The sequence below is a fragment of the Pararge aegeria genome, chromosome 8, assembly GCF_905163445.1.
Source record: "Pararge aegeria chromosome 8, ilParAegt1.1, whole genome shotgun sequence".
Taxonomy (NCBI): domain Eukaryota; kingdom Metazoa; phylum Arthropoda; class Insecta; order Lepidoptera; family Nymphalidae; genus Pararge; species Pararge aegeria.
Genome location: NC_053187.1, coordinates 9,432,813 through 9,447,199, shown reverse-complemented (window position 1 = coordinate 9,447,199; position 14,387 = coordinate 9,432,813). Strand labels below are relative to the sequence as shown.

The following is a 14,387-nucleotide window of genomic DNA, read 5'->3' as shown; positions in this document are numbered from 1 at the left end:
TTTTTAAGTTTAATAGAAAATATTGATTTAACTGACTTTATTATTTACGTACATATTCAGCAATAATAAATAAAATAATAAAGATTTTCTTAGCAGATTAATAAAGGGAAGAGGACACATTAAAAAATAGTTAAGTATGAGATATGAGGCTGTTCTGCCTTTACTTTTTGAATTACTTTACTGTAAAGTAATGCGCTGTTTTCCACCCGCGGTTAAGGATAAAGAACACCAATTTTGCGAACTTGAGATTTGAAAAATGATTTGAGAAATAGTGAAGTGTCCTAGGTATATTTCTAAGGTTTACTGATTAGCGTCAATTGTTAGTAAAATTATTATTCATGTTGAGGAAAGCAAGTCAGGACAAAAGTCTTTGTAGAAAAAATATATTCATGTTTCCTTTGAAGAATGAGGGTGGTAAAAATATTGAAACACTCATGATTACTGACTTACCAAAAGAGGTATTTATTTTAATATTATATATTTATTATTAGATTAACATGCATACAAATTCCATTACATTATTACTTTCGTATAGGCATGGATGCCACGTGTTATTTGTCAAATAATTAACAGACTTATAAATTATTGCTATATTCCCATATGTACTTTAAACACAATAACAGTTAGAAACAATCAAACATTTTATATAGATAGATAAAGAATCACCAGCCTCGACAGCACGTAGCCTATTACAACGCGCTTCATTGAAAAATGTCATCCTTTAATAGTTTCTTGGACTACGGTGTTTGGGATTCCAGACCAATGAACAGCTTTCAGAATTCAAAACAATATTTGACGAACCCCATTTTCTTCGGACTTCAATCCTTTTGACTAACCACCATAAATTAGATTGATTATTTTATTAAAATCATTAATCATCATTAAATTTATGGCCTCCGTGATATTCTTTGCGGCACTCGTTGTATACCTATGCTGTAGCACTTTTTTTTTGTCATAGATCGTATTTCAAGCCATTCATTATTCTAGAGCTAGGGGTAGGACTTAAGCCAATTTCCAAATAACTATATTCAGTAAACGAACTAAATTTTCCATTACTATTTTATTATCTTTAGTAGGTACGTTAATGCAAATTATTATGAATAATCATAATACATACTAAAATACTACTTCATTAGACTTGGTGATAACAGATCTATTTAATCATGTATTTACTAACTAGCTTAGACGTTTATTACCTGACGTCTAATTTGGTGTACCTATTCATGCACACCAAATCTTTTCTCACCCATCAAATGTAACACATCTATAATAAACATATAACTGTGACAAACCATGCCTCTTTATACTAACTGAAGACTGCTGCGACAAAATTATAATATTTCGAGCTTTACTTTGTATATTTTAATTTTATCGGAACAGATCTTAATCATTTTCCATATGAGTAGGTACACAATGTATAACTTGTTTAGCAACAACAACAACAGCATTATATTCAGTGTTTATATTAATTATCTTACTATTATTAAACGCAGAACAGTCTAATATATAAATTAATATTATTGACTTATTACAAAACTCAACGACATTACAATCATATTTTAACGTAGGTACCACGCTATAGGTATTACGTTGGTAGGTATATATTTTTGTCAATAGTCATCTAACGCATTTCGTAGACACTTATTATTATTAGCTAAAGGTATCGTGTCAAAAATTTGCTACCATGTGCATGTATAAATATAATCTAAGAATATTTAGTTTAGGATGTACGTTACAATGCCAAGGCCTCAGTAGTGCAAGACACCTATTAGTTAGATTTAGATTTGCTTGCGTTAGTAATAATGATAGAGTTAAGTATAAAATATTTTTAGTATTTTGGTACTCAGGCATGGCATAATATATTTTTTTTGTTTTTCGTTGTAAGTTATACAGTAACAAGTGATAAATGTAAGAAAAATTAAATAAAACATGGAATTTTTTTATTGCATTATGCACATCATTGCGTTAAAACAACATTTAATAAAATTGCACTACTAATTTCTTATTTAAGTGTATACCATTTTGATCAAAAGGTTTATAAATATACTTATATCACGAAGTCTATTTTTTGAGGACAGTGAACAAGACGTAGAAAAAGCGCTATATTAGGTAAGTACTTGCAATAATTTAAAAACGAAAATGCGATCTTGATATGAATTAACAAAGATTTGCAAGTATGATATTCCCTACTAAATAAATAAATATAATAATAACTTTCATAAGGCAATAAGGGCCAAACAATGAATAGGTAACTAAGTTGCAAAATTATATCTAATTTTCACTAAAGTTATTGATAAAACAATGCATCAACGTTACTAAAATGATTAAGCATCACTAGATTAAAAACATTGTGTGAGCATCACACAAATACAACAATACTAATCTTATAACTACGAGATATAACTAGTAATAAGATATATAAAATGTGGAATATTTTTGCATTCAACAATATTGTCTTAAATAGCATTGCTTACGCCCCAGTTACTAACAACCACACAAGGAATCTATATCGTTTTAGGTTTACTCACATTCCTCGTAAAGTGGAATATATAAAATCTCCTTTTACTTGCGATTAAGCTTCTCGAAGCTGACAAGAATTACTACAATAACATCACTTGTCTATAATATTCTTAACGAACTCAAATTATCGCGAGAGTAATTTGGAGAATCAGCGGGAACAAGATTCTAACTCAGACGCAGAATAAGACTTTTGAGTGAGTTTAGATAAAATAAATTTTGGATAGTGTATCGCAGTTTTTTAAGATCTCATCAAGATCAACAGAAAAGCCATAATAATATTCATTGGAAGTAATTGTGGATATTTTTGTGTTACTAAGAAGTTATTTAAGATTTATTTGCTGCATATTATTATAACAATAGAGAAATAGAATAGTTTTTTTCAATACAAATACTGATATTATTGAAACGTGTTTGCAGATAAATAAGATTTAAATTCCTGTAGAGCCAGATTTGTAATAAATTCTACCCATTCATGAATAAGGAGCCATATGAGCTCCTACAAAGTGAAGCCACAAAAGCTTGCTAAACAAAATTATCAGCTGCAATGTAGAAAGATACAAGTGCAATTCCCCACGACTATAGCATCGACATAACCGATCTAACAATCTGCTCTTAAGAATTACCAATGTAAAGTATAAAACCACGTCCAAAACTTGCAACTACATTTGAAGAAAATATCAGACAGACACACTCACAAACAATCACGTACACAATCTCTTACCCCAAACGCACCTATCGTTTTCATACCGCCGTGGGTAAAATTAGAAAGAAGTTTACTACAGTGGAAGGCTTCTCTACTTCTAATGTTAGACAAGACGCATAAGTAATATGCGCCTCGCTTTTATCAGATTCGATCACAATGTAGCTCAGTTGATTCGTACTTTATTAAACTTATTGTAAAAAATCTATCGTTATATTACATTAAGACTAGGCTTACACATTCTGCTTTTTCTCTTTTGTGTAATTCTATAGATACTATTTAACGCCAAAACTGTTTCTTTTTTGATGGTCATGCGGTTGTAAAAAAAAAACAAGATACACTATTAATGATCTATCCGTAAATAACTAGCGATAAATAATTTTTTGATGTGATGGAAATTTTGAACACTACTTGATTTTCTATCGCACCTGAGTTAAATATCATTGGTATGTTATTATAAAAACTTCATTGATTATTTTATGTTTTGGCTATAATTTCATATTTTATTAAAAAATAAGGCATCAACCTTGTTTCTCTACCTTCTTTTGGTTATAACAGTGTCAATATGTTGCTGTTAAGCATTTACGGATATTCCCATCAAGATTTAACTTTTTGTATTTTTATATCATTCTCCAAAGTCACAGTACGCAAATATATTTCTCGTTTATTTATAGCCAAACTTAGCGTAGAAGTACGAGTTCTTTATAACAATTAAGTTAAGAATAACGATGAGACCATATCTAATACGATGTTCAAAATTGCCTGTCGTACCTATAATGTATTAAATGTTAAGGTACGTAACATTCAAATTGCATTCTGTGAACATACTTTCAGGACACCTATATATAATACCCAATGGGCACTTTATAAGTCAGATAACTTCAAGCAATAGTTTCAAACATTACGTTATTACTTCGAGTAGAGTCTTATCGGAAGAAAATCAAAGTTTTCTCTAATTATTTAAGAGAATCTCTATTTATCGTGACTTCATTTTTGATTATATTTAAACTTTTTATTACAAGCATATAGTATTCAGTAGGCAACGTCTGAAGATGCAATAAATGTAAGAACAACTTCATCTGACTAACTAGTTACGGCACTTCGAACATCGTAAGGATCGGGGCTTATAAGGTGTTAAGGAAGTCGGTTCTCTATGTTTGGATCGTGTTACATGTCTCCAAAGATCCCAGCGAAGGTTTTACGGAGGTTCTTCATAGTGTCTTCTGCGTCTTCTGTAAGAGTTGCGCTGAGCGAGCCTTGACGGGCGAAGCCGCTGCGAGCAGTGCTGGCTGCGGATGGCACCGCGGGGGTTGCAGAGCTGCTAGCAGTACTAGGCGCGACCGATGCCGAAGATACGGTCGATGATTGTGATGCTGCTGGCAAAAGCAAAAAACAAAATAAATAATGGAACTCTATATCTACGCCGCAGAAAATGTGAAAATAGATGTAACGCTGAATAGAATTATGAACTAACTGATGATCACGACTTAGTCACGACTTAGTGTTTCGGTTCTTTAAAAATGCATTTTTGCAAATGCATGCAAGAATATCTTAGTAACTATACAGGATTCTGGAGATGAACATAGTACCATCTCCAGAATGATATGATGGAAAATGCTCATCTCCAGATTATCAGTTATTTAAGTTCCAAATTTTATCAATAACGGTGCAATGGTTAAGCCAAAATAGGTATCAAACAATAAAACAAAAAAAAAATAGATAAACACATTTCCAATTCACTATGGATTTTTCAGATAAAAATAATTTTGGATAGAAGCAGGAGTTACTTCGCGGAAATCCATGATATATTATGAAAATTAAGCTAATTTTACCCTCTACGCACGTTCCGCTCCGTACATTGCCGAAGATCTGTTTGGTGTGGAGTATAAGGATTGAAGAAATTATGAATTACACTATACAGATTACAGATTCTCCTGCTTTTCGCGGAGTATAGCAAATAATGCTTAATTTTCATGAGATAAAAAGAAGCCAGAGGAAATATTTTATGTAGTTTACAATATGAATGTATGAATGCTTGTTGTCCTTCGCTGTCCATGGTCAAATTAATTAAGACAGAAGATACCTATACAAGGAACGTTCTGATGTAATTTATCGTCGTAAAATAATGCAAAAACTAAAACAACTAGTTTGTCTTGGACATGGCCAAAATTTTAGATAGATTTCAAGTCTGGCCATAATGTATTATATGGAAGTCTGCCCGAATTCCATATAATTCAAGGCCATGTCCTTTGAAGGAGGTGTGTTGTGCCAACCCTACGCATCTTGGGATAGTTCGAGGCTCAAGTAGAAGAGAAAGACAATATTGTGTGTTGTAAGGTCTACTACATCTGCTGAGGAGGAAAACCTGCTTGGAGAGCGTATTAAGGATATAAAAAAATATTTAAATGACGTAGGTATCTAAATATTTTTTTATATCCTTAATACGCGGTAGGTTTGGCTTTTTCTTTTGGGTTTTTGTATAAGCTCATGGCAATAGACCGACAACTATTTCGACAAAGAAACGTTTGTTGGGTGAGTTAGCAATCGGTAAATATAGTTTTGATATACCTTGCGAGTCACGGCGAGCTAATGGTGGTGGTGGCGGTTGCGATGGTTCTGCAGGGATGGGCGGCAGTGGGCGGTCGATACTGGCAGCGGTGGCGAGCGGCACGGGAGGTGGTACGCTGGGAGGTCCTGAGGCAATAGAGCGTTCTTCGGGTGAAGCGGCACCGCTACCCGCAACTGAGCTTCGGGAAGTAGTCTTTGTTAAGCCGGGTCGGCAGACGGACTGTAATTTAAAATTAATTTCACATTATTTATTAGCCATTTCTGTTACAGTTTTAAGGTATCATCTCTAAATTATAAGAATAATAATTTATATTGAGCACAATTATTCGCACATCAGAAAGAATATAAAGTCTTCTTTCACACTTCTTTTTCATATTTTCCCTTAAAAATAATAAAAACATACGTTGCGTCGTTGTTGTCAATAGAACACCTTCTCAGCTATGTGTTGCAGTACGATAGCAGTACCGTTAAGGAAGCAAGAAGTATTTCTCTTCATTGTCTCTCTCTTTCTTTGTGTAATTTGTGGAAAAGGAGGAAGAGGACATTAGAAAGAACTAAACTATTTCGAATAATTAATTTTCTGCGATAGTGACCACAATGATGTCATACCTACTCACACAAACTTCTGTCACAATATAGTCACAGAATTAAAGAAACCGTGTATACAACTAATATTGAAGCTTAAAAACGGGGGTTGCGGGATTATAGATTAAGGTGTAATTCTCTAGTTTATTGGAATGGGCTTCCAATGAGCATACGACGATCCAAATCACTGGCAATATTTAAAAGAGCAGTTAAGGCCCATTATATTGTCAACGACTAAGTATTAATAGCATGTATATATACTTACTCATTTATTGTATGTTAAAGTATTTAAATATGTAAGTGTTGTTATTATATATATTAGTTTATTTTTATATTTACTTATTAATTATATTATTTACTTTTGATCTATTTGTGTACACTAGTTTATGTATTAGCATGTAGTTATTGCATGTATGTATTTTAATATTTGTACCACCAGCAGTCTATTCTCCTCTTCTTTTTTTTCCTCATTCTAAGGTTGCCTGGCAGAGATCGCTATTAAGCGATAAGGCCGCCTTTTGTATTACTACTTCTTTCGATATATTTCTGTTTTTATTATATTTTATATATGTTAATGTTGTGGTATACAAATAAAGAGTTTAATAATAATAATTTCAACAAAAGCCTATACCTGCATGCGTTGGAAGACGAGTTCTGCGAGATTACGTCGGTCCTCTTCCTGCGAGTCACCCATAAAGGAGGTGGCGGAATCATTGAGCTCGATGATGTGCTCACGACCGTCTTTTCCCACTACCAGCTCCAGGGCGCATACTTCCAGACCACCGAATATCTCGCTGACCTAATGAATAATAATAAAAAATTTTGGAGTAACTTACATTTTTATACGTTTAAATATTCTAGTAGGACCTCGAATTTAAACACAGCTGATGTTATTGGTTGTCACAATTTAAATTGACTTTGTTATTATTTTTATAGCAGGTACCTAATAATTGTAATTGATGGACCAAGCAGACGATGCATCAGTAAGTGGAAAACCATCGCCTATAAACAGAGCAACTTCGCAGGGTATATAAATGCCCTACAAAGTGCTGTGTCCATCAACCTGAGAAATAGGTGTTAAGCCTTATATGCCGCTAATAACACGTCAACCCCACGGCCTTCAAACCGGAATCAAGCAATACTGCTTAGAATCAAAAATAAGTATGATTTTAGTACTTCTCTGGACTAGCTCTGCCACAAGAAGTTCTACTGTTACTTTAAATTTTTGAAGCCATTGTATATTTTTTAAATTAAAAAATTGTATAGAACAGTGAAGTACTGTCAGTACCTACTTAACTCTTCTATACAATTTTTTTTTATTTTTATGTTTAGTAAAATCATTTTTACCTCGTCGATCCACATCTTGTATCTATCGTTCATGCCAATAGCTTCAAGCATAGCGGAGCCTTGATTAGTTTTCCAATTGCCGGATATAGATTTGCGCCTAAAACAATAAAAAAAACATGTACAAGTAAGCCCATGACTGCAATCTTACCAGATGATGATCCAGTTTAAAATAGTAGCAGGCTAACCTGATAGGAGTATTAGTTATATAAAACCCATATCTCTATACGGTTTCAACGAGGCATCGTACCAGAACGTTAAATCTCTTGGCGGCACGTCTTTATTGGAAGGGTTACCCTTCCAAGCCAATGCTAAACCTTCCCACCAGACGAGACAAGAGAAAATTCAAATATTATAAAATCCCAAATTCGAAATGATAATTTAAAATCTCTTGCAAGTAGCTGAATAGTGAAAATGCAATGTTAAGTGAAACTTTTCATTTCTTGCGATGAAATCTGAACTTTTATTTCATAATATAAATTTAAATATTATAAAACGGTATTCATGTTAATTCATATTTAAAAATTGTGTAAAACTGAATTTGGGTAGCTATTTAAAATAAGAAGAATACAATTTAAAATAAATATGTTCTAGTTTACATAATCATCTTGCACGTGTTTTTCAGGTCACGTTAACTCACTGGAGTGAACCTAACGTACAAAATAACTTTATTTAGGGCACCCGATACGTATTGAACAACACAAAAATTATATATACTTATAACAATAACGAAAACAACATAGCCTAGAAATTAATATTCATAAAGTATGGGTTTTTACCCGTTTCGTGAATTTCATTAATCGTTTATTCATAAATCTTTAATAAAGGAGTAGTGGAAAAACTTGGGGAAATCGGATTAGATTTATGTAGCGTGTAGCGCCTGCGTGAAATATGTAGTTATATTTTACTGCAACACAAATTGCTAAATTCTGTCAGGCGATTTGATTTACGAGCATTTGTATACACGAACTTGTGTAACACATGGGAAATATTTAGGTACAAAATATAATAGTTATAATTATTTATAATCTATTTCTCTGTTACTCTACCTTTGTGGTTTAACATTTCCTATCCTAAGAAAAAAAACTCTGTACCTACTCCGCACCAAACAGATTTTCTCCTATGTAGTGTCTCTTGAGAGAATATATAAAACTGAGACTATAAAAATTTGCGGAAATTATAAAATACATCGTACACATTCTCCTGCTTTTCTCAGAGTATAGCAAATTAAGTTTTAATGTTTTTGTATATCATGGAATCATTTGAAGTAGGTACAGCCTGCTTCTATCCAATATTTAATAATGACAATAGGTTCCTTTACCTTCCACACGTTTGTATGAGTTGCCATTAATTAAAAATATATTTATCTAATTCAAAACAAGAAGATATCATAGATTCAACGTGTTTATTTTAAAACAGTACTACCTACAATTCAGTAAAAAAAACTCGACGGTTCCTTTTAAGAGCGAGAGAAGGGCGAAAGCGGGTTAGAGCTCTTGCAGGAGCAATTTATAGGAGCAAATTTATATTGGTCTGGTCTGCTGGGACGCTTCAGCAGCTAGTTCCCAGCGGCGTGCATAGAGGGCATGCACAAGGTATGCAGATAAGATCACTCGTACTGGACATTTTCTTCATTTCTGAAGAAAATGTCCAGTACGAGTTATAAATACTTAAGGGTAGTCTTTTTACGAGTATATCTCTTACAATGCCTATCCTAAAGTTTTTTATAACTTGCACTGGAGATTTTCTATATTTTATATCATCTGCATACCCTGTACATACCCTCTATGCACGCTACTGCTAGTTCCCAACCGACAACTGTTCCGGTACGATGCTGCGTAGAATCAGTGTTATGGATTTAATATAAATGCCATACCGTTAACACATTCGATCGGTGCTATCTTAGACTGCTTAACAAGGTAAGTTTGCAATCAAGCATTAAAAAAATGTAAGTAGGGAAAATACTGACTTAATATGACACCTTTATTTTCTTTTACTATTGTAGGAATAAGATACTCTTTCTATCAATCACATATACGATTTGCGTTTGTTACTTACATAAAGGCTTTGTAGTTTGTTCCAATCTTTTGGATGTGGATGTCGTACTTAGCATCGATGTATGGCTCTACAGTAGAATATGTTCCCAGCATTGCCACCACGCCTGCTATATCCTAAAAAAACGATAATATCATAGTCGCCATTCTATAACTACACAGAATCATCCACCCATCTTCGTGTATTTCAGTTCGCTATTATAAAAAAGTTGTGTAGTAGATATGTATTTTATAACCCACCAACCTGCAATGCAGTAGCAGGATGGGTTTACGCTCTAAAACAATCCCTTCCATGAGAGAGGAGGCATGATCATTAATATGTAATATATAGGTACTAGACTTAATTTAAACTTTACTATACTACTATAACTAATATCGAGAATATTTTGCATTTGCGTGTAGCTTTCTTTCTACGGAAGGACAAAGGCCTCGGGGCGAAAATTCCTTAATCTTACTGAAGTCAATCTCAAGTACCTACTCCTCCTTCGGGTATAGTTTATATTTTACCCGAAGCAATTCGAACGCAATGTCTATATGAATTAAAATTGAATGCTATTCGTTGGGAACTCACTACTCGGGAACGGCTGGGTAGATTTGGATGAGATTATTTGAAATGCTATATATATATGGTTACTACTATATATATATAGTTCGAATAAGTTTTCATTGAAAAGAATATTAGAAAAGTAAGAAAATGCGGAAGAAACTAAAAGTGCTTTTATTCTATGGAATTCTTGGATGAGCTCAAGACCATAAGTCAGATTTGTGTATTTATGATTAGGTTAAGTTAGCCCATGTTCTGAGGAAGAGTACTTATAGGTTAACAGCACAGATGAGTCAAACTTCGGGGCACAGCTACTTATAAATAAAAATTCAGTTCCATTATGCATTTTCTTTATTATCTAATCTCGTTTGAAACAAAGCGATCATGCTAATATTATCAGTCCATTGTGCATTGCAACTGAAACTGCAGATAATGTTTGTGCAGTATACGTTCAAATAAATATGTTTACCATCTTTGGGGTATGCTTTTTCGGGACATTTATCTATTTAAAAAAATACGTTTATTTTTCGATTATCGCCCTTAACCTATTAATGAGAACTGGGTAGATTGGCACATTTGCCTGTGGTGAAGGCAGGCCAGAATACAGTTATCACTTCCCCCCCTCTTCCCGTGGATGGCGTACGAGGCGACTAAGGGTATATAACGGAGAACGGTTAGAAGCGACCGTTGCGATATTACTACCATTAACTGTGATCATCAGCCCATCTGCCCAGCGTGGTGATTATGCGCAAATCCCCTGTTTGAGAGCTGTTGATGGGCATAGGCCTCCTATCTCATAGGAGAGAGTGTTTAAGAGCATAGACCCACAACTCTGATGTAATGTGGTTTTATACACTTTTAAATTATAATTATTATACCACAATTATGATTATTATTATTTTTATTTATCAGATAACATGAATTTCTTAAATTACATTAAAAAAAACAGCTAACACGTTAAAATTTATAACTAAAAAGGAATGCGTACTCTGCATGAATTTCTACATCATCCTATTTTCTATCAAGCGCATACTTCCAGTCACGACGTTTTACCATTTAAAAATAATTCACGTATTAGTTATTATAAAATGTTAGGAACGGGGCTAGACAATGGTAATTATTTCCAACTGTGAATTTCTTAACAGACAGACATAATATCCGAAAATTCAGGCCCCACCCGGGTATTAAACCCAAGGCCAACTACATTTTTCGGAAGGTCAGTAACTGATATCAGTTACTGACCTAATGTAGTAAATGCAGCATTTTAACAGGGAGATTTCGCAAGCGCGCAAGCTCGCTATGTAAAGTGCCCCAGAGCTTGATGTAATCTTGCGGAAACTATTAGACTTATAAATATATATATAAACAATAGATAATTAACCAAGTTTCATGCAATCATTGTGACTTCCCACTGCTGACACTTATCGCATACGCATATCGATCGCTGATTCAAAGACATTCAGTGTTGCCAATTAATCACTCAGATCTTTTTTATGGTTTGCTTTGGAACATTAGTGGGCATTAGTTGGATGATGAATGATGATATGAAAATAAAATATTCACTAGTGTTGCCGGTTGCTTATATCAAACACAAGACACTAAAGTTTGTGCAACTTATTCACCCACGTTATGTGGGGTCGGCAGAACATGTTTTCTTCTTCTTTTTACTTGTATATGTCGTCATCTCATTATCTATTCCGTTTACATGCGTATCCTCCTTTCACACAATCCATCCATATCTGCTTTTGTCTTCCTCTATTCCTTTGCCCTTCCACACAAATATTTAACATTCTTTTGGTGATATAAATTTCTTCCCTCCACGACTACTCTATGGACTACATGACCATCCCATGTTAGATTATTACTTCTCATCTTTTCAATCACTGGCACTAATTTGAAATTTCCCTTTATCTTAGACTCATTTCTTATCTTATCCATTCATTATTATACCAGAGATCCATCTCAAAATTCGCCATTCCGGTAATGTGTACTCTTTTTTGATCAGTCCCTTTTACCGTTCAACGTTCTGATATATATATCTGATACAACACGACTGATCTTAGAAGTGTGTGCTACTAATGCCCGTATTTACTAACGAAGGGAAAGGCAGTGCAATAAGTATGCCTAATCAAAGGCGTTACTTATTGCCGACTAAATTCCATACATTTTCCTTTCACCAATCGATTTTCACTAGGCAACTCATATAACCTAACTTATCTTGAGTTCTTGCCACAACGTTTGGTATTTTGTGTTCGCATTAACACAAGGTTATTAACCGCCGCTAAATGTTCGTAAAACCTTTTTTTCTCTAGGAATCTCCGAAATCAGTAGTCATCTGATTAATTACTATTTAGGCATTTTAGGCTTAGTGATAAGTATCTAATATAACGTTATCTAAAGCATTGGATTAATCTACAAATTAGAGACAGGTCCTTAAATACCGAAGATCTGGTGTCCCTAACACAACTGCATCGTTACCTGGAAGTCGGCCAAAGAGTCCACTTTCACCTTGGCCACGCCGCTGTGCGCGTGCCCGATCTTGATCACAACAGGGAACTTCGGCGCCGTTACCTGTCAACAAACAAATTTCCCATATAAGGTACGGTAGTATTCTGAAGTAGGTAGGTTTAGAAGTATGCCCATTCGTATCTAAATGTGCTATTCTATACACACATAAATGTGAAAGTGTGTTTGGTAGAATGATGGCTTGTTCTCCTTCTCTTTTCACGCAGCAATGGTGCCACGTATTTTAGGCTTAGTTAAAGGCCGGACACAAGCACAAGTTATTTTTTATGCTGGAATAATGCAAGGTTACTGTGAACTTACTATGTATGCTCTTCTAATGTGTATACAGGGAAATGCCGCATACATTTTTGTTTCGTCTTAATCTTTATAACCTTATAATAAAAAAACGGTATTTAAGAAAAATAATACTAAAATTGCACTGTATACTGTTTAATTCAGGGAATCAATCATAGCCATTCCCATATCGTTTAACAGAGGTACAAACAATTTAGGAATTTAATGTTAAACATTGCCATTTTTCCGATTCCCACAACTGGAAAATGTTTGTGTGATGAGCATGAATGTTTTTCAGTGTCTGGGTGTTTATCTGTATATTTTAAGTATTTGTGTACATTATTCATAAAAATCATCTTAGTACCCATAACACAAGCTACGCTTACTTTGGGGCTAGGTGGCGATGTGTGTATTGTCGTAGTATATTTATTATTATTATTAAATTTGTCGAATTAAAAAAAGATATTGACTTTTGACATTCGATAGGAGGAGGTTATCAATACAACTTGACATTATTTTGGCCATTGGCGATGATATTTCATATCTATACCGATGTCAATACTTTTTCATTACATAGGGTTTGCCGCCTAGAGGTTCCAGTTAAGATTTCTTGAGGATCTAATGAGAAATTCGGACATACACATAAAACCCCTCAGTGGAAAAGAAATAAAGAAACAACGAAAATATCATTATTGATAAAGCACTCGCAACAAACTGAACAGTTTAATAAATAATATATTTTAATATAGTACCGACATAACAAAAGGAAGTCGGTTTGGTTTTGTTTAGAATCCGCTATCACCAAATAATAATTGATGCGATTTTGATTTTCTGAATAATTTGTTTGTGGGATTTCGGTTTAGATAAACACAATTATTTTGCACGGTAACGTTTAAAGATTTTGTGGAGGTTCCAAACAACATCTGTTTCTTCTTCTCAGAAATGAAATAAATTTGAAAACAAACGAATAAATTTAACTCTTGCAACAATTTATCATCATTATCTTATATTCATTAAACACCGATAAATATATATCTTTATGCCATTAAAGTATCTATTATTAATAGCAATTACTTCATAATGAATAATAATGGGACGGCAAACATCTGTATTCTTAGATATTGTGTAAATAATTACTGTGCCTAATCATAGGTTTATGTTTCTTGTTCATAGAATAATGACTTAACTATATTGTTTAACATTACGTAGCAGAATTTTTATTTGCTAAATTAAAAAACAAACATTTAATTATTTTCATTGTTTTTATTAAAGT

General features: G+C 33.6%; 1 protein-coding gene across 1 annotated transcript; it reads right to left on the bottom strand.

Annotated features, from left to right (window-relative positions):
• Positions 1–503: 503 nt before the first annotated feature.
• On the bottom strand, positions 504–12,889 carry LOC120625541 (synapsin-like; the record flags this gene model as incomplete). The annotated part of the gene is made up of 6 exons (XM_039892590.1): positions 504–4,593; positions 5,789–6,008; positions 7,005–7,172; positions 7,721–7,817; positions 9,776–9,888; positions 12,794–12,889. Coding segments are annotated over 6 exons (900 nt in total), but the record flags the coding sequence as incomplete, so codon positions are not given.
• Positions 12,890–14,387: the final 1,498 nt, after the last annotated feature.